Raw genomic sequence first — 27,587 nt, 5'->3', positions numbered from 1 at the left:
TGCTGCGATGCGTCGTGACTCGTGAGCTTTTCGATCAGCGAAAGCGTTCCCCACAATAACAGAAAAGACACTAGTATGGTTCTCAATCTTTTCAGGCTGCGACCCACCAAATAATCATTCATATTTGAACCAACTGGGACCCCCCCAACCCCCCTCCCCCTTAGTTGAAATTGTAGAAGTTGAGACATACATAATTGCAAAAATAGCAGATCTACAAGCTCACGTTTTTATTTGTCACTAACTTCAACAAGTGCAAGCAGAAAAACGTTGTTGGGACTTAATTGCAGCAGTTATAAAGAATGTTTAAGTGACGATTCTTACCAAGTGTGACTATAACCACTTTGAATCTCATGCTCAAGTAAAAAGGTGCACTAAAGGTGCATTTAGACTTGGATGGTTAGAGCGGCGCGATAACTAAGTCAATGCAAAGACGAGAAGTTGCAAAGACGAACGGGCGCGGCGCGACCTGGCACGGCACAAACGGGGCGAACCGAGGTGAATATATATTCAGGTCTGAACGCAGCTTAAGAGTGCAAATCTCCACCAGGAGGCATTCCCTTGATAACAATGACGTACATTGTATGACGTACAGCCATAAAAGGACAGCACGGCATGCCTGGCTCTACTCTAGTGCTACTCTCTCTCTCTCGCTCTGATGTACATGTCTACCTCTCTCCATCTTTCTGTGTGGGCCATGACAAGGAACAAGGAGTATGACAAGGAACAGTCCTTCATGTCATTGACATTACAGCTACACAAGTTGACAACCTGTTGTACCTGCAACTGAATTGTAATGGAATGTAGGTTGAAATGTAAACTGAACGGAGACAGACCTTGCCTGGCCTGCATAGTCTGACCTTCGTCTGAAAAACCTGTGTTGCCAAGTCTGCTTAGCGACTTTTATTTGGCCTTGTATTTCTGTAAAGTCGCTTGTAAATATTGGTAGTTGGGGATTGCGTTTTCCATGGGCTTGGTTCCAAAGTGTTGTTGCTCCTTACCTTCTAGTGTTGTTTAAAGGACCACTTCACCACTTTTCACTTTTCACCCATATAATTGGTCCTCACTAATAATCATGATAAAATGGCACCATTTTTTTCTACTCAGTCTGTCTCATATAAGGGCTGTGGGCAGTTGAGACACCCGTCCACCAGTGACATAATCAATGGGGAATCCAAGCTAATAGAAACTGCAAGCTTTCTAGTCCTGAAAAGTTGCAATACGAAAATGGAAGCCATCGTACAATCTAAACAATTTTGTAAAAAAAAAAGAATCTGCCTAACGATGATGGACGGGTTTCTGAACTGCCCACAGCCCTCCTATGAGACACGGACTGAGTAGAAAAAAATTGTGCCATTTTATCATGATTATTAGTGAGGACCTATCATTATTATATGATAGGTTGAAAAGTGGTGAAGTGGTCCTTTCAGCCAGGGGTTCTCAAACATGTTCATCCCCCAAATTAACATAACATTTGGCCGAAATATTGTCCTGAATATATTTGGTGCTAGGGAGGGACCCCCATACAAGATTTTGGTAGATAAAATTCTTAAATATTCTGAATATTTCACTTTTTAAAATAGACAATGTTATATGGGGTTCAAGTGGTGAAACTAATTTAGCTGGAGACTCCCTGCATGTGTGTGAGATCACGCAGCCTAGTCGCTTCTTTAGGGCTTCCTTTTGTAGACATGGCTGCTTAGAGTCTCTTGCTAAATCTGGCAACACTGGTGACAACCCCCATGAGATTAACTTTACACATTTAAAAGGTGGTGTGAGTGATATACAGTGATATCATTTTGATTTGTTCAAATGAGTTTGTTCAGTAACTGGGGTCTCCCTATAGGCTCGTTCCCAGCCTTAAGGGGTCTCCCTGTCCAACCAGCTTTTAGTCAACAGAAAATACATTTTCAGGGAGATTAATTTCATCCAATCAGGAGAGGGAACTCATTCAGGATACAGGATTAATAAATCGAGTGATAAAATAAATAAATTACAAGACAAAAATGGAACTGCTACACAAGCTAATAAATGATCGGGGAGTGTTGGGCGTGAGGAGTAGGACTAAGGCTTTACAATATCCTCCTGGTGAGGGCTCCTCACTGGTATAGATGAGTCAGTATAGGATACAACACTGAAATGTGTGTGGGGATGAGATGAATCGTTTGGCATAATGACTAAATCACTTGAAGAAGTTAAAACAAGTATTGGTACTGATCAAATCACCCAAACTCTTTCTAGACAGGCTATTAAGGCCCCGTCACACCAAGGTGACTTTACATCCCAGCCCTCTAGGGCGCCAGTGCCAGAGAACCAATCAATCAAGAATTTTGAGCAGAAAAACAGCAAATGAGCGTGGGCGCGACCACGTGCACGTCGGATGCAAAACAATAAAATAAATAATAATATTAGAGCCTCCGTCTCATACGGATCTCTCTTGGATTGATCCGTAGCTGGACCTGGCTGACGCGCTAAACTAATGCTGTACTGTTGTTGTGTGTGTGTCCGCCTCAATAACACACACACGCTCTTCATGCATTTGACGTATTTATTCCACCACTCAGTGTGCACAGCATCAGATCTGCGATTACAGAAGCAGAAAGTATAATTAGAATAGATTTACGGAAACAAATATTACAGACTGAACCCTGACAACCATTTCGCTTCACAACATTTGAAAGTGGTGACGTACCTGCGGTCAAAGCCATTTGCCCTTCCGGGTCAATCCTCCCTCACCATGACCGTGAACATGACGCTTAAGTGAACAACAGCGCCCCCCAAGGTTACATCAATGTGTTTGACACTGGTGGTCATTTGGCCCTTACACACCGGCCCCTAATTGTTAAGGCAGCCGTAACAATTCAAACCAAACAAAAAAAAGAAAACAAAACAATAAGGGCCTAAACATGTTACGTTTCCTGAACTAAACACAATTTTGTCACCGGCCGTTCAATAGTGCTGCTTTTAGTCTGCAGTTTCACCGAACGCACCAGACCGTGCTTGTCTGGAAAGACCTCGAGAACCTTGCCAAGTGGCCAGGACCCACGAGGGGCTGAAGAGTCCATGATGACCACAATATCTCCAGCTGCCAAACTCCTTTTCTTCTGATTCCACTTTTGCCTCTCTTGGAGCAAGGGCAAGTACTCCCGTACCCATCTTTTCCAGAAAAGATCTGAGAGATACTGTACTTGCCTCCATCGTTTCCTCACGTACTGGTCATTTGAATCGAACACTCCAGGTGGTAAAGCTGGTTTACCTTTTAAGAGAAGAAGATGGTTTGGTGTAAGTGGCTCCAGATCGTTGGGGTCATCCGATAGTTTGGTTATTGGACGGTCATTCAAAATGGCCTCCACTTCACAGAGCACTGTGTGCAGTCCATCATCGTCCAACCTCTGCTGATGTAGGACAGAACTGAGAACCCTTCTCACCAGACGGATCATCCGTTCCCAGACGCCACCATGATGTGACCCTGCCGGTGGATTAAAGCTCCAACGAATGCCAGCCTGTGACAGAGCCCCATGAATCTTGTCCTGATTCAAAGCCGCCAGAGCCCGCTTCAGTTCTTTCTCTGTCCCAACGAAATTGGTACCATTATCGGACCGTAGATGCGCCACTTGTCCTCTCCTGCTTATAAAACGCCTTACAGCATTGATGCATGCGTCGGTGTCCAATGAAACGGCGACCTCCAGGTGGATGGCCCTGCTTGCCATACAAGTAAATATGACTCCGTACCTCTTACAGGTTGATCTTCCTTTCTTCACTTCCACTGGCCCAAAGTAATCTACCCCTGTGTTGGTAAAAGGTGGTAGGTCAGGAAGGATTCTGTCTGCTGGAAGATCTGCCATCTTTTGCTCCACTGCTCTGCCATTATATCGTCTGCAAAAACTGCATTCCGCAATGATCTTTCTGACAGCTGCATGGGCCTTGGTGATCCAAAATCTCTTCCTCACTTTGGACAGTGTGTGAGTCCTTCCGCCATGTCCCAAGTTCTGGTGTACATGCTTGAGAACGAGCATAGAAACATGCTGGTCCTTGGAGAGAATGAGTGGATGTTTAGCTTCCTCTGGCATTGATCCCCTGCTCAATCTTCCTCCAACTCTCAAGAGACCATCATCCAGCACTGGATCCAACTTATATATGGGACTCTGTCGACTCACTGCCTTCTTCCCTGATGTTAAAGCAGCAATCTCTTCACCGAATCTCTGCTGCTGACAATAGCGAATGATGGCAACCCCTGCCTCCTGTAGCTCATCCAGTGTCAAAGTACAGCTGCAAGATGTTGATGCAAGCCTTTGTCCTTCAGCCTGCTTTCTCAGACGGCTCCGCTCCAACAACATGGTCTCCAACCTGCGGAACCAGGCAACTGCTTTCTTGAGCCTCTTCCAGTCTGAGAAGTAGGCAATAAGTTGGCATGTAGGACTAGTCACGTCACATACATTTACGGCATTTACCGTTACCTCCTTTCTGACCTCCTGGTCACTTGAGTCCACTGTGACGTCCAACACAGTTTTGGGCCAATCCTCCTCTGGCTTCCAAAGAAATGCAGGACCTTCAAGCCACCTGCTGCACTTCAGGAAGTCTGAGACCCTCATTCCTCTTGACGCATCGTCAGCTGGATTGTCTTTGGAACCGACATGTCTCCACTGTGAGGGTTTAGATGTTTCTCTGATAGTCGAGATCCTATTGGCCACAAATGTGTGGAACCGCCTGTCTTCATTATTCAGATACTTCAACACTGAAGTACTGTCGGTCCAAAATACTGACTCCTCCAACTGGAACTTCAGCTCTGCCTTCAACAGTAAGTCCACTCTGGCAGCAAGGACAGCAGCCGTTAACTCCAGCCGTGGAATAGTTACAGCCTTCAGTGGCGTTACTCTGGATTTGCCAAGCAAAAAGGTGACCTGGATGTGGTTTTCCTGATTTGTCATCCGGATGTACGATATGGTTCCATATCCACCTTCGCTAGCATCGGCAAAATGATGTAGTTGGGCATGTCTGATCTTTCCAAAGGCCACTGATTTGATGCACCTATTTGCATGAAAGGCAGCCAGCTGCTCCAACTCCTCCAACCATCCTTTCCATTGATGTAGGATATCCTGTGGTAGATCGTCATCCCACCCACATCCTCTTCTACAGAGTTCCTGCTGCATTATTTTTTGCACGCAACGTGACTGGTGCCAGGAAACCTAGAGGATCATATACTGAGCTGGCAATGGACAGCATACCACGCCTGGTGAGAGACTGTTGCTTCAACTCTAACTTGAATCTGAAAGAGTCTGTCTCCACACACCACAGTAGGCCCAGAGCCCTTTCCATCGGAAGTTTGTCTCTGTCCAGATCCAACTCCTTTAGATCCTTGGCCCTTTGCTCTGCTACGATGGACTGCAAAACACCACGGCTGTTGCTGATCCACTTCTCCAGAATGAAGCCTCCCTTGCGACACAATGCAATAAGATCGGTTATCATCTGGATAGCTTTTCCTTCAGTGGCTGAGCTCTTCAGACAGTCATCCACATAGAAATTGTGCTTGACAGATTGTGTGACTTCCTCTGAGAACTCCAACTGGTTATCTTCCGCAGTTTTCCTCAGGGCGTAGCTTGCACAACTAGGAGATGATGCAGCACCGAACAGGTGCACAGTCATCCTGTATGCCACAAGGTCCTTAGTGATGTCTCCATCTGGCCACCAGAGAAAGCGCAGAAAATCCCTGTCCTCCTCCGCAACCCTCACCTGGTGGAACATGGCTTGAATGTCGCCCATGAACGCCACCGGTTCCTCTCTGAAGCGAGTTAGAACTCCAAGCAGCAGGCTGGTAAGGTTAGGACCCTGCAGAAGTTTACTGTTCAAAGAGGTCCCTTGAAATGTGGCTGCACAGTCAAACACCACACGGAGGTTTCCTTTCCTCGGATGGTGGACACCATGGTGCGGGATGTACCACACTTTCCCTTTCTGCCCTTGCAGTTGTTTCTGAGGTACTGCCTCTGCATAGTTGTTCCTTATGAGCTGGTTCATGTATGCTGCATACTCCTGGTGCAGGCTGTTGTCTTTGAGGAACCTTTTCCTCAATCCCTGGATCCTTTGTCTAGCCACAGCAATGTTGTTGGGCAGACAAACCTCATTCTTCTTGAAGGGTAATTTCAAACAGTACTTTTCCTCCTGAAGCACTGCGGAGCTTCCCACAATTTCCAGAAACCTTAGGTCTTCTCTGGACATTTCATTTTCCTTCACAGAAATTTCATTGAAGTCATGATTGTACTGAATGGCCAGCATTTCTTCCAATCTGCACACATCAATCCTGTTCACTGTAGCAGAGGGAAACTCTTCTTCCCCAACACCACCATTTCCTTTCAGTGGACCATTCACGACCCATCCCAGCACCGTCCTAATTGCATAGGGGCCATTCCTGAGACTGTTGACAACCTCCCAAGGTTCCAATATATTGGGAGCATTGGTCCCAATCAACAGGTCGACATTAGCATTGATGTGTGGGATGTGCACTTTGGACAAATATGGCCATTCAGCCAATTCTTCAGGCGTTATCAAGCTCTCAGCAGTGACTGGCATTTTCCTCTGCGTTAGAATTTCTGGCAGAACATGAAACTCATTGCCGTCTAAACCAGCTACCTCCAACCCAGATAAGGAGTAGGCTGGAACAACTGCTCTTTGCCCCATGGTACTCAACAGGAAGTTGGTTCTTCGGCCTGTGATATTCAGCCTCCGCATGAGGTGTTCAGAGCAGAAGGTAGCTGAGCTGCCAGGGTCCAAGAACGCATATGTTTGAATGACCTCGTTTCCTTTAACGGCTTTCACCCTTACAGGGAGAATGGATAAGACACACCGGTCCTTACCGGCCCCTGTATGTCCACATGTTTGTGAAGTCAGCTGTTCGTTGGATGCTTCTTGTTCTGGAGCTGGTGGTTGCCTTTTGATGTGCAGTAAGGTGGGGTGAGTTTGACCACAGACTTTGCAGGTCAAGCGCCCTTCACAAAACCGGCTGACATGGCCAACGCATAAACAAGCAAAGCAAACTCCCCTTTCTCTCAGCACCTGTATTTTATCCTTGTGTGTCTTCTCCTTAAACAGTTTGCACTCTTCCAGTGAGTGACTTAGAGTACAGCAAAGGCAGGCCACTTCCTTATCTCTGCCAGACGTTATTGTCGTGGCGACAATATTTCCCTTCACCTTGTATGACGGATAGGGTGTAAACCTTGTGGGAGCTTTTGTGCCAGCCACAGAGGGTGGATCTTGTATGTCACCAAACAGAGGATCAGAAAGTATACTGACACGTCGCTCCACAAACCTAACAAGGTCCCAGAAATGAGCTCTTTCCGGGGTTTTTTCCATAATGTCATGAGCCGTAGTCCTCCATTGCTCCCTCATTTTGAATGGTAATTTTGCCATTAAGGCTCTCATACTGATGGGCATGTCCAATTCTTGCATCGACTGAAGCTCCTCCATCACGTTACAGCAGCCACGCAAGAATAATGAGTATGTTTGGAGTGCAGTAACATCCTCAGATTTTATTGTTTGCCATGCTAAGGCCTTTTGCATGTATGCATTTGCTATTTTATACGGGTTTCCGAAGTGTTCCTGTAGCAGACCCTTTGCTACTGCATAGCCACGCTCAGGGGCCATATGCTGGCAACTTCTCACCAAATCTTGTGGCTGTCCTCGTGTAAATTGCTCTAAATAGTATAAAGCATCAGCCTCCGTAGCCTTTTCCTCTACTCCTTGCTCAAAGGATTTAATGAATGCCCTATAATGGAGAGGGTCGCCTTGAAATATTGGAATATCTCTTGGTGGTAGAGATCTTGACCGTTGTTGCTGAACCAAAGCCGTAGTTATTTCATTTTGTTTCTCCATGATGGAGAGTAGGTTTGCAGGTTGATTATGATTTATTGATTGCCTTTCCTCATTTACAGTTGTGGATTGATTTTGTACATGCTGTTTTGCTCCAATTTTGCCTTCCTGATGTTCATTGTGAATGCGGTTTGAATGACGAGTTGTAACAGTGTTATATTGGCTATGTTCCTTTGGTGGTCTGTATGGTGGTATTGACTGGTGTGTTTGTTTGTTTTGTTGCATAGCATTTCCAGGCTGATATGATTTTGCCATGGGATTTAACGCCTTGACCGTTTCCCTTTTCCTTGTTTCCTTTTTCAAATATGAATTCATAGCATTTGAAGGTGCATGAGATGTGCTTTTAATGTCGGCGGCATGCAATACATTCAGCCTTGCAGTATTTTCCGCTAATTGCGCATCCAAGTCGAGTTGCTCTCTTTTTCTCTTTAGCCTTTGTTCCTCCTCCTCCAAAGCATGTTTTTCCTTTAGTGTTGCTGCACGGGCAACAAGAGCAGCTCTATCTGCCTCTGCTATAATCTTGGCAGAGGCCGTACTTGATCTGCCGCTTTGACCACTCTTTGCAGAGGATGTACGTGATCTGCCGCTTTGACGACTCCCCTTTGAGCATCTACTTGCAATATTTGAAACACTGTCATCAGGACTAATACCATCGTCAATTATACAAACACCACCTTCAGTAACAGCATTTTCATTTAAATCACCTTCATTAGTACCATCATTTTCATCACCTTTTGTACAATTTTCATTTGCATCACCTTTGTTTGTGACATCAGTTTCATCATATACCCCATTATCATCATCGTTACCACCTTCATAATTTGCAATCCACAGTTTTGCATTAGAAACGGAATCATTGTTTGACAACATTTTTGCCTTAAACCACGTCTCTTGTTTTTCCCTTTCATCATGTGGCATAAAACCCAGCAGACTGTCATGCATGTATTTTGCCTCATTACACACCTGGACCAATTCTGTGAGAGCATTTTGTACCTTAGTTTTATCATCATTGACCATGAAACCTTGCAATTCATTCCTCTTGTTAACTGCTATATTAAGTTTGCTCTTTCTTCCCGCTTGCAACCTGTCGCATTTCTCTGCACTCGCTTTTGCAGTCATTTTTACCACTCGTTTCTCCGTTTGATCTTCTACCCCGCCCGTGACGTCACTGCTAACAGTGGAGCGCAAGTCCGTCTCCTGGGCAACGCCCGAAGCCACACTGTGTTTCCTCATCCTTAATAAATAGTCAGTGAGTCAAACGACAGTTCGTAATTTGCACAAAAATAAAGTCAGTGGCAGTGCAAACTTAAGTGGACAGGCAGGCAACAATAGAAGTCAATTGTCAACGCAATTCAGCAACCATGGATTTACGCTCTTTAAGTCAGGCTATAATGTGTGCGCGCACAATCTAAATGGCCATATTTCATGTAGCGCTACACAATCATACCTCCTCCTCCTTATGGTGAGCGCCGTGCGGTCCAATACCGCTCCAGTGGTCCACTGCTCAGCTCCACAGCCAAGCTCCAGATCAGCGCTGTAGCCCCTCGTTACGGCTGCAGACAGACGTGTTCCCTTGGCGTAGTAACAAACAGCGGAATCCTCTTCAAACTCTAAGCAACAGCGGCTCCCTTCGCGCGTCCTCTCGCGTCGCCTCTGCTCGTCTCGAACACAGCCAAGCTCCCGCAGTTTACAAACTCAAAGGTCCAACTGGTGCTGTAGGCTTTGACTATATTAGAGCCTCCGTCTCATACGGATCTCTCTTGGATTGATCCGTAGCTGGACCTGGCTGACGCGCTAAACTAATGCTGTACTGTTGTTGTGTGTGTGTCCGCCTCAATAACACACACACGCTCTTCATGCATTTGACGTATTTATTCCACCACTCAGTGTGCACAGCATCAGATCTGCGATTACAGAAGCAGAAAGTATAATTAGAATAGATTTACGGAAACAAATATTACAGACTGAACCCTGACAACCATTTCGCTTCACAACATTTGAAAGTGGTGACGTACCTGCGGTCAAAGCCATTTGCCCTTCCGGGTCAATCCTCCCTCACCATGACCGTGAACATGACGCTTAAGTGAACAACAGCGCCCCCCAAGGTTACATAAATGTGTTTGACACTGGTGGTCATTTGGCCCTTACAAATAATATTACTATTATTTGACCATAAACACATATTTTTGGGCCGAAAAAATTATTAGAAAGATGGAAAAACAATTTCAATTATCTGTTCCGCCCCCAAAAAATTGATTATTGTCATGATTTGTCAACTCGGCTGTTGTCCGAGGCCTTTGTCCGAGGCTTTAAAGGTCTTTAAATAAATACTTTTTGGAACGTCTATGGGGAAAATTTATGGGGAATTATTTCCTGGTGCCCTCGGCGTTCTGAAAGGGGGGCGGGACTGCGGCGCTCTATAGAGAATATGCACATGCATGATTTTCCCATCAGGACACGCCCCCCTCATCTAGACTGAGTGGCAAAACATTGAGCAGCATGGAGTGTTGGAGTTTGGAAGCGCTTGTTGGAAATCACTCAACCGTCCTGCGTACCACCTGTTTCTAAATGTCACATAATGCAGGAGGCAGCAAAATGTTGTGTTATTGAAACAAGCACTGCCAAACTCTGACACTTAGAAAAATAATCAAATGCAGGGCATTTCTTGACAGAAAGTAGCTCATAGCGTTTCTATGGTGGATTTTTATGAAACAAAAACTTTGCAGATAGAAAGAGGATAATTCAAGCTTTTCGTACAGCTGCAATGTTGGTGAGTTTAACATTGTTTAAAGAAAATCAGTCAGGACCTTTCTGTTTGGATGAATGGGCTGTCAAGGCCAGAAAGTAGTTTTTTGCCACTCAGTGGGCGTTCCCGCGTAACTTCCAGGTACGATGATGTCACGCGCATACCCTCTATTCTAAGGATGGGGTTATTATTCCACAATTGGGAAGACAATGTGCCCTCTTATTATCTGTTTCTGTTCTGGTGCTCTGAGTTGCTCAGCCTGCACAGCCAAACAGACAGCTCTCCCTCATTGACGTCCTCCAGGGCCCTGAACAGCCAAACAGACAGCTCTCCCTCATTGACGTCCTCCAGGGCAGCCAAACAGACAGCTCTCCCTCATGGACGTCCTCCAGGGCAGCCAAACAGACAGCTCTCCCTCATGGACGTCCTCCAGGGCCCATTCAAACAGACAGCTCTCCCTCATGGACGTCCTCCAGGGCAGCCAAACAGACAGCTCTCCCTCATGGACGTCCTCCAGGGCCCTGAACAGCCAAACAGACAGCTCTCCCTCATTGACGTCCTCCAGGTGAACAGCCAAACAGACAGCTCTCCCTCATTGACGTCCTCCAGGTGAACAGCCAAACAGACAGCTCTCCCTCATTGACGTCCTCCAGGGCCCTGAACAGCCAAACAGACAGCTCTCCCTCATTGACGTCCTCCAGGGCCCTGAACAGCCAAACAGACAGCTCTCCCTCATGGACGTCCTCCAGGGCCCATTGGGGCCAGAACAGCCAAACAGACAGCTCTCCCTCATTGACGTCCTCCAGGTGAACAGCCAAACAGACAGCTCTCCCTCATTGACGTCCTCCAGGTGAACATCCAAACAGACAGCTCTCCCTCATTGACGTCCTCCAGGTGAACAGCCAAACAGACAGCTCTCCCTCATGGACGTCCTCCAGGTGAACAGCCAAACAGACAGCTCTCCCTCATTGACGTCCTCCAGGTGAACAGCCAAACAGACAGCTCTCCCTCATTGACGTCCTCCAGGGCCTGAACAGCCAAACAGACAGCTCTCCCTCATGGACGTCCTCCAGGGCCCTGAACAGCCAAACAGACAGCTCTCCCTCATTGACGTCCTCCAGGTGAACATCCAAACAGACAGCTCTCCCTCATTGACGTCCTCCAGGTGAACATCCAAACAGACAGCTCTCCCTCATTGACGTCCTCCAGGTGAACAGCCAAACAGACAGCTCTCCCTCATTGACGTCCTCCAGGTGAACAGCCAAACAGACAGCTCTCCCTCATTGACGTCCTCCAGGTGAACAGCCAAACAGACAGCTCTCCCTCATGGACGTCCTCCAGGGCCCAAACAGCCAATCAGACAGCTCTCCCTCATGGACGTCCTCCAGGGCCCATTCATCATGATCACTCAGGGGACACACTTCAGAATCTATAGGCGATTGATTGACAGCCACAGGATGCTAAAGGGAGGCTTGGTGGGTCAGGGCTTTCAGTCTAGAGACTATAGCTTTGGTTAGAGCGATAGAGCCCGAAATATCCGTCAGAACATTGGTCAATCTGGCCTGGGCCGTGGCTCAGCGATCCAGGCACCCTGGCTGGTAAGTCCAGTCTGGCAGTGTGCTGTGGGTTCGACTCCCGATGGCAACCCCCCCCCCCATCTCTCTCCCCATTTCCTGTCACCCTTCTGTCTATCCCTCTATAAAAAAAATCACACCCGTGTGAAGTAAGTGGTGCAACTCCGTGTGGGAGCAAGAACGCGCCCATGGTGCTGGCCCGGTTCCGGCGAGCCGCCCCACGTCCGAAACGGTCGAGAAATGACAGTTACCATGTGGGGGTCCCCAGGGGGTCCCGCTACTGTACTGTACTGATACACCTGAAATCATCATATATACAGTTAATATGTATGTGTGTGTTAGGCTGCACAGCAGTGACACTTGTTTTTGAAAACCAACCAAATGCAATTTCCGTGCTCAGACACAGGTAGCCAGCCAGCCAGCCACCCAGGCACACACAAAGCTACTTAAGGAAGTGGTTGCACCACTTAAACCAATGCCCAAAATTGGGCATTGGTCAGGCTTTAGTTTTGGTGAAAGCTCTTCTGATCATCTGCATCTAAAATCTGTCACAGGGGTCAAAGAGACTGATTTAAGACAGCTGGGACTGAGCTGAATCTGCATTTAAGGTCTATTTAGGTCTGCTATTAAGGTCTTTTATGATTTGCTGGTTTGTTGCCACGTTAATAAATGTATATTTGTTGTTTAATTAACATTGACTTGTACCAGCAAGCAGGGGTGCTGTAATTGGCCAGCCTGACGGGAAGCTAATCCATCACCCCTGGAGGGATGATTGCTCTGCGATTATGAAAAAATAAAAAGACAGTTGTGAATGAATGATTTACGCCAGGGTGAGGACGAGTTGATGATGGAGAGGGCCACTATTTCCACACTCACTCCAGAGGGCCACATTGCATATTTCTGTCATAGCAAAAATAGACGATCTACAAGCTCAAAACGTGTGCGTCACTCACTCTCTCTGTGAATTTAACTCACTCTGATACTCACTCTACACCAGGCTTTTCAAAGCGTGCGCATTCATGGAATTTACTGCGTGCGTACGTACAGTGCGTTTGGAAAGATCCAATTGATATCAATAACACCGGCTACACCAGGCGCGTGGAGAGCACGAGCCCCGTATACACAGGCTTTAAAATAGGATTGGTTCCATTTTTTTATGCGTGTGTACATGGCGAGGCTCGCGTGCGTCACACACACATTCCCTGGTGTGTGCCGGCGGTAATGCGCGCGCACACGCGAGTGCGTGTATGTTTCAGAGAATGGGCTATCCGCCAGTGTGATGTTTTCACTCCACAAGACCACAAACAATATCTCATGTTTCTGCTGAATCAGTGAACAACTCAGGAGACTGAGGGAGACCGAGAGAGAGAGAGAGAGAGAGAGAGAGAGAGAGAGAGAGCGTGAAATGGAGGGACGGGTAGTTGGGGAATATTGGACAAAGGGGACAACACCTTCCATCAGCCACACCCACTTCACCACCACCCACCTTTAGCACTATCATCACAGGCTTCAAATAGAGATTATTATTTCCTATAATATCTATCCTCCTGGATAATCTAGGTCATTAGCGCTGTAGTCCTTTAATACTGCTACTTAGTATTTCTTTCTGGCAGTGCCCAGTGTATTTTGGAGGTGGTCGGTGGATTGACAGCACCTGGACCTAGTTGGCAATCAGCCAGCTGGCACAGCTAGCTCATAACCCTGGGAGAAGATCCCGTTCTGCCCTTTTTGCCATATATCTGTTCGCTGTCTGTGTGCCAACTCTTTATGCTGTGTGCTTAAAGAATGGATAGCTTCTGCTAGGGGTGCGCTGCCCTGTCCTTTGATCCCCTCTTTCTCCCGTTTTTGTGTTAAAAGGCCGTCCACACCAAACACTATAACTATAAAGATAGTTTAAGAAATCATTCTCACGCAGGTGGATAGCAGAGTTTATGTTTGTCAGGGAGACTAAAATTGTATTCTCATTTTGACCTGCTGTACAGTACATTCATTGTATGTATTATTCAGTGTGATTTATCAAGTGCACATTTCATCAGGTCAATCGCTTTCAGTTATGCAAAAGGAAGGATGCATGGTGCACAAAACAGCACCTTCAAAATAATTATTTTGATATTTTTTGTGAAATTTTACAGTTTGACTTTTTTTTAATTATAATTATTTATGACACAGGCAAATCAGAATCTGGCTTTTCTTGTTCTCTCTGTAGCTTTCTGTAGGCTTTTCTTTGTTGAGCCCCTGATTTTTGGTGATCGGGCATTTTGACTCACTATCAGAGTATCAGACTGCAGTTTGCTTTAAGCAGAGCTGCACGTGTGTGTGTGTGTGTGCGTGTGTGTGTTGGCCGGCGCTAATCTCTCTCAAACTACTACTGTACTCTGATCAGCACTCTGAACATGTGACTGGCCAAGTGTATCGACTGCACCATTCTACATTATGCATTGTGAGCTTTCTGGCAAGCGACACCGCTGTAGTACTACATAGTACAGTAGTATAGGAGGTTCACTCACTGTCAGTGTTGGCTATGATGGAAACAAACATATTCATGTGTGTGATATTAATATGCTGACCAATCAACATAAAGTATGATTTACTGACCTAAACTTAAAACAGGGGGATTGTATTCTATTCAGAACATTATCTGATATTAAGAATGTCCAATGAAAATATTTTCAGGGGTCATCTTTTGGTTGTTGAAAATGTACGTATATTATCAAAAGATATATAAAATAATGCAGATTGATATTTTCGTTTTCCTTTCAGTCACGGTTTGTTCACCAAATAGGCCCACGCAGGTCCATTTGTAACCAACGCTTAGTGTTAAATAAACACTAAAGATTTTACAGTGTAAGAGCTAGGTCTGCATTCTGCTGCATGGAAACCAGCACACGCACGCACACGCACACACACACACACACACACACACACAGCCCATACATACAGTACATAATTATGTAACACATGGAGACAGTCAGACAGTCATTCGTGCACACGCCCGCACACAGTACGCATGTTGTGAAGACATAAAGAAACCGATGGGTTGAGGAAGTGCAAGAACGATGGAGAGAGAGAGAGGGGGGGGGGGGGGGGGAGGCAGGGGAGAGGGCATGAAAAGGAAAGGATGACAGGAAGGGGTGCAGTATGCTGGAGAGAGAGAGAGAGAGAGAGAGAGAGAGAGAGAGAGAGCAGGCGTGAGAGAGGGAAAGAGCTACGGGATAAGGGATAGAGACAGAAAGGGAGAGAGAGTGAGGTGAACTGTAGAAAAGAGGGAGATATCTTAGAGAGAGGGGGATGAAAGCGAGAGAGGTGGAGAGGGGTGTAGCCGATACCGCGTCTCCCAGTCATGACTGAGCACCACAGCCTCACCATGACAGAGCTCCCGTTCCCATGACAACACAGCCTCCCGCGGATGGAGAGGAGGGGAGAGAGAGTGAGAGAAGGGGCGAGCCAGAGGGACAACATACATGGATAGATGAAGGCAGGCAGGTAGATAGGTATAGGTAGGTAGATAGATAGATAGATAGATAGATAGATAGATAGATAGATAGATAGATAGATAGGTATAGGTAGGCAGATGGTTAGAGAGAGGGAGAGGGAAAGAGAGAGATAGTAATTAGTGCTACTCACACCACTGTACCATTCCTTTCCAAAGGTTCGTTTGACATGGCTGCCCGTCTCTCCTCCCCTTCTATAGTCTTTCGTCTGTTCCTCTTCCCTCTCTCTCTCTCTCTCTCTCTCCGTTGTCCTCCTCCTTTCAGGGATGTATGCTCCTCTCTTCCTCCTCCTCTCCCGTCCTCCTGTCGTGCGATGCGTCCGTCACACCACGCCGTGTCAGAGCGGCTGCTTCCGTCCGCTCCCTCCCGCACACCACCACGGGAGCGCCTGCATCTCCCTGCTCTGTGTGTGCGTGCGTGTGCGTCCGTGTGCGTGCGTGCGTGTGTGAGACAGGTGTATAGAAGATGCCAATAAAATGGAGAGAGAGAGAGAGAGAGAGAGAGAGAGAGAGAGAGGAGCGTCAGACAGAGAGAGAGGGTTGCGGACGGTGGTGAAGAAGAGGATGGTGCTGTGTGGGAGGAAGGCTGTACGGGGTAATAAAAAGGAGCAGTTAACAGCTTCCCAGAGATCAGTGTTTTTCCCACTCTGACCTTAAATGCTGCAGTCAGCACTTTGAATGGAGTACTAAAACGCTTCACTCTGAAACCCCTTGAGTGTTAGTTGAACACTGAAGAGGGTACATTTCTCAGAGATTACTCAGAGAAATTGCAGTATACTCCCCATAATTAAAGGGACAATGTAGGTTACATGTCGTTGCTGTCAAATGGAAACCTTGTACTGTATGTCCAAATTAGCATTCTTCTTACATACTGTACTTACTTAGTTGACTGGAGTCCCCCAGAGCTCGATTCTAGGTCTGTGCATTTGTTTGCGAAAAGTAGTAGCAGATCTACACGATCTATACATACAACAACACGGCACGGCCAAGACAGAAGGCACTAGTGGGCTTGTAGATCTGCCATTTGTCTGCAGAATGTTCACGAAGGTTCATGAAGGTTTCGTTTGAAAATAGCCGATCTACAAGCTCACAATGTGCATTGTGAGCTTGTAGATCGGCTATTTTCCAAAGATTTTTAATACCTTTGAAAACCTGAAATGGAACATTCAGCGTAATAAGTACTTTTACTGTTGGTTCTTTTGAGTATGTCTATATTGCAGTATTGATACTTTTACTTAACCCATTTTGGGCGGGAACCCCTTTTGGTGTGTTATAATTTAGCTATTGAAAAATAGCAGATCTACAAGCTCATATGAGCTTGTAGGTCTGCTTTTTTTTTTTAATCGTGAAAATGTGGCGCAAATCTTTGAATACATATTCTTTGAGAGTGAACGTTTTTAACTCAAATCTTTGTGGGGGGGGGGGGGGGGGGGTCTGGAACTACATATTTTCGTATACTTTTTGGGGTCCTTGACATGAAATATTGAGCACCACTGATATAGAAACATAGGTATTTCAGAAAACTGTCATGATTTTGAAAACATTTTTTAAATTTCGATGACAGGCCTAAATGGGATTTTGGGCGGGAACCCCTTTTGGTGTTAGCATTATGTTATGCTTTAGCTATTGAAAAATAGCAGATCTACAAGCTCATAGCGCGCCGAGTGGCGCGCTACGAGCTTGTAGGTCTGCTATTTTTGAAAAATCGAAGAACGACTGACATAGAAACATAGCTTTTTCAGAAAACTGTCAGGATGGAAGACATTTTTAGAATCTGATCTCAGGTCAAAATGGGTTAAATAATAATAACATTGAGTACTTTTTCCACCAATGGAAAGTCGTGACGTTGAAAGGTGTCCAGAATCCTATAGGCTACTAAATTGAAGAAACCGCTATGCAGGGCCAAAGAGCCAATGAAGCGTCGAATTGATGAATCAACAAATGAAATTAGGCAAGGCGAAAGAAATAAATACAAAATAATTGAATATTGATTCTGGGTGCATTCTACAGACTCCTGGCTGGCAGTGAACTTGGCAGCAGTATACTTTTAGGACACAATGTACACCCAGGGACGGATTTAATTGTGAGGTTTATTTTAGGCATGTAAACAGAAATTGCACGGGGCAGATGAGACAAAAAACACACAAAACACAATAATGTATTTTATGGTCAACGGCATATTTCATATTTTTCCTCAAAATGTGTTGAAAAATAGTGGACACATTGAAAATGTTTCAAAATGTTCCATCAACTACTATTCCGGATAAGTAGTTGATGGATGGATAAGAAAATGCAAATTTAACTAAGTTGATACCAGAATATTGAAAATACCTGATCTACAAGCTCACAATGTCTCACCTCCTGAGCTTGTAAATCAGCTGTCGTTATTGTAGATCATCCGTTGTATAAAATAGGGTTTCAGTAGTTAATCGCACTAGTAATCAATTCCTTTTTTATTCTCCAAAAAAATACAATCAATCAAAAGTAATCAATAGAAAAATCTCTAAGAAGACAACGGGAGACCTCGTGTGCACATCGGGACCTGTCATGGAAAATGAGTTTGTGGCAAAGAAAGCTAAGCCTCAGCAGACTGACAGCTGAGGAAAGTCTCACAAGAAGATCCTGAAATCCTTCTACTGGGCTGAAATGGAACATTCAGCGTAATAAGTACTTGAGTATGTCTATATTGCAGTATTGATACTTTTACTTAACCCATTTTGGGCGGGAACCCTTTTGGTGTGTTATAATTTAGCTATAGCGCGCCACCGAGTGGCGCGCTATGAGCTTGTAGATCTGCTATTTTTGAAAAATCGTGAAAATGTGGCGCAAATCTTTGAATATATATTCTTTGAGAGTGAACGTTTTTAACTCAAATCTTTGCTTCTGGGGGGGGGGGGGGGGGTCCCAGGAACTACATATCAGCAGACACAGCTGAGGAAAGTCTCACAAGAAGATCCTGAAATCCTTCTACTGGGCTGCCGCTCAGAGCATTCAATGTGGGGCCATCACCCTCTTGCTACAGGAATAGCTCCTCCCGGGACCCTGCAGATATGGTCGTAGTACAGGCTCCTCCTCCCGGGACCCTGCAGATATGGTCCTAGTACAGGCTCCTCCCTGCTGGGCTCGCACTCCTTGAGCAGAGCTTTAAAGCAACACTTCTCAAACATTTTAATGTCAAGGACCCCCCCCGCCCCCCAAAACATTTTTATAGGATTTGACTGTGGACCCCCCCACCCACCTATTCAAAAATAGCAGATCTACAACCTCACGTCGTCAAGTTGAAAGCCGAAAATAGGGATAAAGTGGTTAAAGTGAATTTTGCATGGGGACCCCCTGGAACCCTATCAAGGACCCCTTGGGGTCCCCGGACCTCACTTTGAGAAGCACTATTTTAAAGGGCCGACATCATCCCAGTTGGGGTGCTCTGCGGAGCACATACAGTACAGTACAGTACAGTACAGTACAGTACAGTACAGTACAGTACAGTACAGTACAGTACAGGCTGCAAATAGGCCAAGGAAGTGAATAATATTGCACCATACTGTGAATATCTTTGTCCCCAGCCAGGCCGAAGGCGTGGCCGAGACTGTTTTCACCCTGTCGGTTCCGTGCGTGTGTCTGTGTGTCTGTCTGTGTGTGTACAGCTAATCTCCGAGACTTCGGCACCATTCAATGCGAAACTCTGCACACACTCCCTGGAGATCAGAGCAGAAGCTCTGTCTGTTATAGCGCCAACAGCAGGCCAATGTCTTTTTTTTAACATTACTCCTAAAGATTTTGTCCAAGCATCACCCAAATCGGTACGCATTATCTCTATTGTCATGTGATCAAGACGGGTCTGTCCAATATTTCACATTCGATCCTGATTGGCCAAGAACCCAAAATGTGTCTGAACTATAATATAATATGATATTTTAGATTTGAGCAGTGAGCCCAGTGTCCTGGGCTCACTTACTTCCTGGACTACAATTACCATAATGCTTTGGTGCACTGCTCCTCCTTGTGGATAGGGGGAGGGCTGACAACATGTAGTCAAGGAAGGAAGTGAGCCCAGTGTCGATGACATCAGACACTGGGCTCACTGCTAAAATCTAAAATATCTAAAAACACATATTACACATAAAGACCCCCAGGAAAGTGTTCTAAACGTCATTAACATGTATTTTTTTTGCAAAAAGGGTGAAGTTTCCCTTTAACTCTTAACAGTAGCTCATACACAAAACTACAAAGTCCATGCCTGACTACAATGTCTTTCATATATCATTTTCTACTAAACACGTTTTGCTACTACTTACGTACATATTTGCAACACTCCAGCAAATCAATGTCTTGTGTCTGTGCAATATTCATACAATCAATGCTGCCCATAACCTACCTGGCCTCAGTGACCAGGCGGTCGTTTGTGAATTAATTTAGCTCAAATATGGAGTTCCACACTGATGTCATCACGATGACGTCATCAGATGGCAGAGCTTATCTGCAGGAGATATCTTCTCCACTGAATGCTGCTCATGAGCGCACCATTCGAAAACGACAGATGTCAGGAAGCAGCAACTACTGGGAGGATTTGCGGAGGCAGGCCAGGCGGTTGGAGAACCAGCTGGACCAGAAGCTGGTCTCCTTCAGTAAACTCTGCGCCGGCTACGGCAGCTCCGGTGATGGGCGTCGAGGAAAACTGACAGACACGACGACCCCTTTGCTCAACAACTCAACGCAGGACAGGATCTTTGACACCATGTCAGCAGAGATTGAACAACTGTTGGTCGGACTCGCTGCAGTGAATGACAAGATGGCAGAGTATACCAGCAACTGCGGCGCGGCGTCTCTCAACACAGCTCTCGTGCACACGCTCCAGAGACACAGAGACATCGTGCAGGACTACACTCGCGAATTCCACAAAACCAAAGGCAACGTATTGGCCATCCGGGAAAGGGAGGAACTACTAGGATCTGTCAGAAAGGACATGGAGACGTACGACAGTGGCTCAGCGGTGAACGACAGAAGACTGGAGCTGTTCCTGACGGAGCACGAACACCTGAGAAGCTCCGACCGGCTGATGGATGACGCAATAGTTATCGCCATGGCAACCAGGGAAAACATAACCTCGCAAAGGGGCGTGCTCAAGTCCATTCGGGGAAAGGTCAACACTTTCTCCAACGATTTCCCGGCCATCAACAGCCTCATCCGACGGATCAACCTGCGGAAGAGGCGAGACTCCCTCATCCTAGGTGGAGTCATGGGTGTCTGCACCATTCTCCTGCTGCTGTACGCTCTGCGCTGACCAACAGGCCCAGTGGCCAACAGCTTCGTAAAGGGAGCTGGGTTACTCCTGCTCTTTTTAACATGGACGCCTCCAGGAAACTAAGCCAACCAAACTAACCTGATTTGTACTTAGCAATGGGAGACAAAGAGGACTGGTGGTTCAGTGCTATTCTCTCACCAGTAAGGGGTCGGAGCGACCACGTAGGACTAGATTTTAAACACTTTTGGCCTGGCATCCCAATTTTGTTGCAAATCATATAGGCAAAAATGAATTTCTAAAATAATCCAGTGGCTTTTTTGATGAAGACTATTTGCAGGCCAGGCTTCAGGGTAGAGCATTCACAGCCATATAGTAGAACACTACCATCGCAGAGAAGGAGCGGAGAAGGTTACATTTCCACACACCGGCCTTGCCATATAGAGCACTCACTCCACGTGAGCACTTTCCTTACTTTTTAGGGTCTTTCTCTGTCGAATTGATCCGTGAGCCCAGGTATTTTAATCATAGTATTTTGCAGGATTAGCTGTGCATGCGTGCACGTGCGCACACACGCACGCACACACACGACAAGCCTACTGTAGTATTTTTCTGCTTATCTGTACTTATGTGCTATCCCCTCCTGTGCCCAGCTTTGTGTGAACTGAATCATAGCGATGATTTGATTGGCTGATCACCCCATAGCGACGATTTGATTGGCTGAGCAAAGTACATATTGAGGATAAAAAGTGAGGGCAGAAAAGTGAAGACGCAAATTGCGATTGGCCGGAATGTGATGATGTATGATGATGAGTGCCTCTCACTTCACACGGGTGATTTTTTTTGTTTTTTGTTTGTTCTGAATTTCCTTACTAAGCCAGGACCTGGACAGTACAATAAACTGGGATGGCATGGTTTTGGATCCAAATAAAGAAAAAGGAGGCTAAAGACTGACTTTACATTCAATCCTATATACTGTAAATACAGAGAAATGGCTGTCCCTTTTGTTGATTCAATTGATTGCATTTCTATGCTGAAGCCTTTATGGGCTTTGTGTAGTATAGTGGTTCTACAAGCAAGTCGGTGGCAAGTCATTCATTATGGTCTAAGAGTTACAAGGTGCTGAGAAAGGCTGGCAAATGAGCCTATAAGGTTCTGTTAATGCATTGCAAAAACAAGCGGCACATAAATCAATGCAGTGATGTTACAATTAAAACTTGCTTGTACTTTTGAATACTGTCTATTTTTTTTGTTCGTTTTTTTAAACAATTACTCTACTTCTTTAACCAAAATAACATAATGTTTAAAGTGATTAAAAGCTATAAGGTGACACATGCATCCTCAGTACTCGCATGGTAAGTAGTAGTAGTGGCAGTAGTTAGTAGTACTAGTAAAAGGTCCGGATTATAAAGTTCAATCAACTTTCAAAGATTATTCAAATGATGCGGTATATATGTTCACGTTACGTTGTGTTGCAGTACAACCAGACACTCAACATGTACATGACATGTAATTGTATACGTGTGTTATTGGAATCGTACATGACGTCAACCAACCCAGCACAAGGGTTGGTTGAAAGGTCAAAGTATTTACAGCGAGCAGAGCTACTGAACACACGTTCATTCCCCACCACAGCCTCCTTCCTCTTCTAAATACTTATTAGTGCAGTTCCGCTTTCTAGGGGGGTCTGGAACAAGTCCATGCTCAGTCTTCATTTAAGTGCACTAAACTTGCCCGAGGTTGTCCTTAAAAAAAATCAACTACGGACATTTATTTCTACGGGCAAGGAAAATGTTCGGCATTTCATCTGCTTACAACCTAATTGGGATGAGGTGAGCTCTTGTAAAGGCTGTTATTCTGAGTTGTTTGTTAGAAACTGACACGTTACAGTAGTTCTCAAACTTAACCTTAACATGCTTACAGTTTCTCAAACATTTTCACCGCCAAATTGATATGTATTTGGCTGTGGACCCCCATCTGAAAACAAATTGTGCCAGAGACCCATAAAATAAAATTTCAGAATGTTTCAAAAATAGACAGTTTCCACTCCAGTTTCCTTCAGTGGTTGTCAAATATCTTCATGTGAAGGGCCCACAAATTGTATTAGTCTCTGCAGACCCTCATCTGAAATAAATTTGTGTCAGGACAGGGACCACATACTGTAGATTTGTCACTATTTTTAGATTTTCGATCTTTGAATAGATGAAAATAATAATGTTCCTCATTTGCATAGGGACCCCCTGGACCTCCCAAGGAACCCTGGAACGACTAACTAACGCCTAACCAGTCTGTATCTGTAAATTGATATAATAAAGCTGGTTGTGCTGAGCAGCATATGTTCAGAATATTTCCTCTGGGTAAATAAAGTTGAACAAAAACAATACAGCTAATAATCTCCATATCTTATATACTGTTACTAGAGGATAAAGACGAGGAGGAGGAATATGGAGAGGAGGAGCCTGCAGAAACTGGAGAAGATGCTAAGCTTAAACTGTTATAAACTTGTTGAAACTGCCAAATGAACAAGTGCTTTAAAGTATGGTGTATACTGCCATCTTGTGGAGGGACAATTGTACTCAGTATTGTTTTTAATAACCCACAGAGCCTAGTCCCTCCACATGCCAGAATTGTACCTCTCAGTCCCGGCATAGTAGTTCCGGAGTGGCACGGATTGTGTGGCCCTGGTCTTTCCCTAGTGCAGGGGTGCCCACACATTTATGACGTGAGATCTACTTTCAAAATGACCAGCTCAACAAGATCTACCCACTGAAAAAACAAGTGTACCATTGCTGAAAATAGTTTAAATATATAATGTACCTTGGGGGGCTTTGGAATAGGGAGAAAATATGACAGGCAGTTTCTGCTGTCAAAATATGTCCCCCCGTATTTAACTTAAACGCCCAATGCATTCTCAATGGCAATAGCACAAACTTTGGCATGCTACTAGTCCTACATACTTACACCTAGAAACCCCATTCAAACCTATTCAGGTTCATCTTACGGTGGACATGTTTGCCTGAAAAGAAATCTTTGAAATGTTTCATAGTTTTAGAAATATAGTTCTTTCAAATTTGAGAAATGTATAATGGGGCTCAATGGCAGCTCTATGGCATGTCAAAAAATCACTTTCACCTAGAAACTCCATTCACACATTTTATAATTCAGCTTACTGTGGAGACAAATGCTGGAACTTTTTACTTTGAAATGATTTGTAGTTTGAGTTATTTAACTTAAACGCCCAATGCATTCTCAATGGCAATAGCACAAACTTTGGCATGCTACTAGTCCTACATCAGGGGTGCCCACACATTTATGACGTGAGATCTACTTTCAAAATGACCAGCTCAACAAGATCTACCCACTGAAGAAATAAGTGTACCATTGCTGAAAATAGTTTATATATAATGTACCTGGTTGGGCTTTGGAATAGGGAGGGGGGAGAAATTATGACAGGCAGTTTCTGCTGTCAAAATATGTCCCCCCGTATTTAACTTAAACGCCCAATGCATTCTCAATGGCAATAGCACAAACTTTGGCATGCTACTAGTCCTACTGTACATACTTACACCTAGAAACCCCAATAGGTTCATCTTACGGTGGACATGTTTGCCTGAAAATAAATCTTTGAAATGTTTCATAGTTTTAGAAATATAGTGCTTTCAAATTTGAGAAATTCACAATGGGGCTCAATGGCAGATATTGGCACGTCAAAAAAGCACTTTCACTTCACACACTCCATTCACACATTTTATAATTCAGCTTACTGTGGAGACAAATGCTGGAACTTTTTACTTTGAAATGATTTGTAGTTTCTGAGTTATTTAACTTAAACGCCCAATGCATTCTCAATGGCAATAGCACAAACTTTGGCATGCTACTAGTCCTACACCTAGTGGGTCTGATCGAGGGTAGCTAGTAGCTACTGGGACGTAAGGGCCGATTCATACTCCTATTTTAGAGCCGAATAAAAGTCGGTTCGGCTCTGTAGAGCCTACAATGTGACGTCATTTGAGGTTTGGGGGGGGGGCGGGTACCGTCCTAAAGTCGGCTCTTCGGTGCTACTGAAAATTTCTGACGAGCCGAAATCATTTCGGCACTACAGTGCCGAAACAGCGGTAAAATAGGAGTATGAATCGGCCCTTAGTCGGGACTGGGTCACCTGAGTGAGGGGTATGATGTTCGCGAGACCCGAATCCCAGATGACCTTGGGATACATCACTGAGGATACGTCCCAGTTGCATCCATGCGATGTATTTTCGTTCTTTCGTTATAATGTAATATAGGCCTATTATATCCCAATGTGTCATGGGGCAGCCTGTGCCCTACACACACACACATACAAACGAGGACCTTGCACACAGACCAGTGAGACCACACAGCTGAGTTAAATAGATCAGAATTGACAACACCAGCTGAATTGGAACTGACTGTGGCATGTTGCATATATTGTACAAAGGACATTTTTAAGCAATTTAACACAAGGATTGGAAGAGTTTTAAATATGCACATCTTCCATGCCAGTGTTGCTCCGGGGTTTCTAAACCAAAGGTTTTAAGTTCAAATCTCAGAAACTAAATTATGTATATTTTTCGAAAAGAATAATTATGCTGTCATACAGTGCCATTTATAAAGCATGGTGTCATCATGGCAACAACATAATCAACTAGACATGCACTCACACACACTGCCAACTTGCACCTTGCACACAAGTAGGCCATGACCTGCTGTCTGTACTGTACGACTGATGCTCTGCGTCCCATAGAGCTCTCTGTCCGGGTAAAACTGCTGCTCCGAGTCCTAGAGCTCTCACTTTTTATCCCCACTACTAAATAGCAAATGGTGCATTTATATAGCGCCTTTAACCAAGGCGCTTCACATAGATTCACACACGTACCGTACACACATACACTGATGGCAGCGGAAACCATGCAAGGCCACAACCAGCACATCAGAAGCAATTAGGGGTTCAGTTAAGTGTCTTGCTCAAGGACACGTCGACACCAACTCTGGGGGAGCCCGGGTTTGAACTGGCAACCTTGCGGTTAACATCCTGCCACTCTACCCCTGAGCCACCGCCACCCTAAAATTATTAGTTCAGTTTATTAGTTTAAATAGATAGAATATACACAATGGTGTCGGATTATTGGGACGTCGGATTAACGATACACACCCCAGGTGACCCACAAATAATTTAACTTCCCCAGTGTCAATGAATATAATTTAACATATTTTTAAGTGTAAACATGAGACAACACAATTGTACAGTCACTTTCGATCTAGCCTGGTACACAGGTTTTTATTTTCGTCCAGCTGGGTGATACGTCATTTATGTGTGTGCATGCGTGTGTGTCGAAAATACAATAAATTGTGATTTGTCATTTGTGATATGTTGCACATTAAGCTAATCAACTGTGGACCCAGGGGGAGGCCATGTTTAAAATCTATACACATATTTTGAAAATAGCAGAATTACAAACTCACAACCCGTCCAAATCTTACTCCAGTAAAGTAAATGGCTCCTCAAGTGTACCTAAGTATCCATAGCTCTAAGGCCTTCATTAATGAAGTCATTATATGCAACGGCAGCAAAGGGCATTAGGGCTATGGACCAGAGCTAACCAAGTAGTATACTTGCAGACTGTCTCACAGTCTCAGCATCACACAATCAAACAGAACTTAAAACAGAACTCAATAACACATTGAGCTCTGTCACAATTAAATAACTCCGTCTCCAAATCGCAATCACACAAAACAACGATGCTCCATCCGGACTCATTGCCACTCATCATTACCAAGGAATTGATTGATTGATTGATATATTTATTAACAGTTTGCAGAATTACAGTACATTTCAAGCACAACTCAATACAAAGACTGTTAACTGTGAGTGGACGACCCAATAAAGCATAATACACTTGTTTACAAGAGGGTCCACCTTGTTCAATTCATCAAAGTGAAATGTAATTCCATCAATTCCTTTAATGCTAAGGAGCTATAATTAGCTAAGCTAAACAACTGCAGAAACCTACCTGGTATGGTCCGAGTTTGGTACTCCATGGTCTGGATAGCTTAACCTCACCGGGAACACACAACACTGACACGTCCCTGTCAAGTAATGTTACATTACGAGTTGTTAATATTTGACTTTTTTTACTTCTAAGTTCTCTAAACAAACACAGTGTGTGTATAGGGGGGGGCGCGACAATTCTGGGACTTAAATAGCCCGCCCCTCTCCTCTCTGCCTGCCTGCTTCCCTAGCAGGCTAGGCTTGATGGCTCATGGCATTGGGGACACCTGCCTGGGGGAATTGCCTCTTTCGCCCAGGTGGGCGTAGTTTTGAGGTTAACCATTAGGGTTAACGTTAGGTTTTAGGCATAGTTTTTGACTTTTTGTGCGGTTATTGGGTTGGACATGTTTAATTTTGATGTGGTGTTAAATTGAATGCACACTGTCACTGACTATCCAATCTGAGAATCCCATCGTCAAATATTCGGGAAAACAGCGGCCCCTGTTGTTCCAACAGTATCGAGGCTAGTCTTGAGAGACTACTGACTATCAAGAAAATGAAAACATGGCACATTGGCACTTCATGTCAAAAAGGTTTCCAATCCCATGGCATAGACTCACAACAGCACCCCTTCACCCACCCTAACAGAGAAAAAAATATATATAAAATAAAGA

At 44.9% G+C, this 27,587-nt stretch overlaps 3 protein-coding genes across 3 annotated transcripts in view; 1 reads left to right on the top strand and 2 right to left on the bottom strand.

Moving 5' to 3' along the window:
* palm2akap2 (PALM2 and AKAP2 fusion) overlaps positions 1-27,051 on the bottom strand; it is a 158,777-nt gene extending 131,726 nt beyond the window's left edge. Inside the window, exons 1-2 of the mRNA XM_079523956.1 lie at positions 26,936-27,051; positions 15,802-16,066 (exon numbers count right to left, since the gene is read on the bottom strand). Coding sequence (XP_079380082.1) covers positions 15,802-15,839 — 38 coding nt within the window. The 5' untranslated portion in view covers positions 15,840-16,066; positions 26,936-27,051. The remainder of the gene's footprint in view (positions 1-15,801; positions 16,067-26,935) is intronic.
* The window catches only part of kiaa1958 (KIAA1958 ortholog), a 218,481-nt gene that overhangs the window by 150,719 nt on the left and 40,175 nt on the right, over positions 1-27,587 (bottom strand). The window lies entirely within an intron of this gene.
* Positions 20,205-20,948, top strand: LOC306940257 (Golgi SNAP receptor complex member 1-like; the record flags this gene model as incomplete). Its single annotated transcript, XM_079525278.1, has 1 exon — positions 20,205-20,948. The coding sequence occupies one exon, from the start codon at positions 20,205-20,207 to the stop codon at positions 20,946-20,948; it is 744 nt and encodes a 247-aa protein (XP_079381404.1).

This window comes from Electrona antarctica (assembly GCF_951216825.1).
Source record: "Electrona antarctica genome assembly, chromosome: 16".
Taxonomy (NCBI): Eukaryota; Metazoa; Chordata; class Actinopteri; order Myctophiformes; family Myctophidae; genus Electrona; species Electrona antarctica.
The sequence above is the reverse complement of the archived record's forward strand: the minus strand, read 5'-3'. Positions and strand labels throughout refer to the sequence as shown.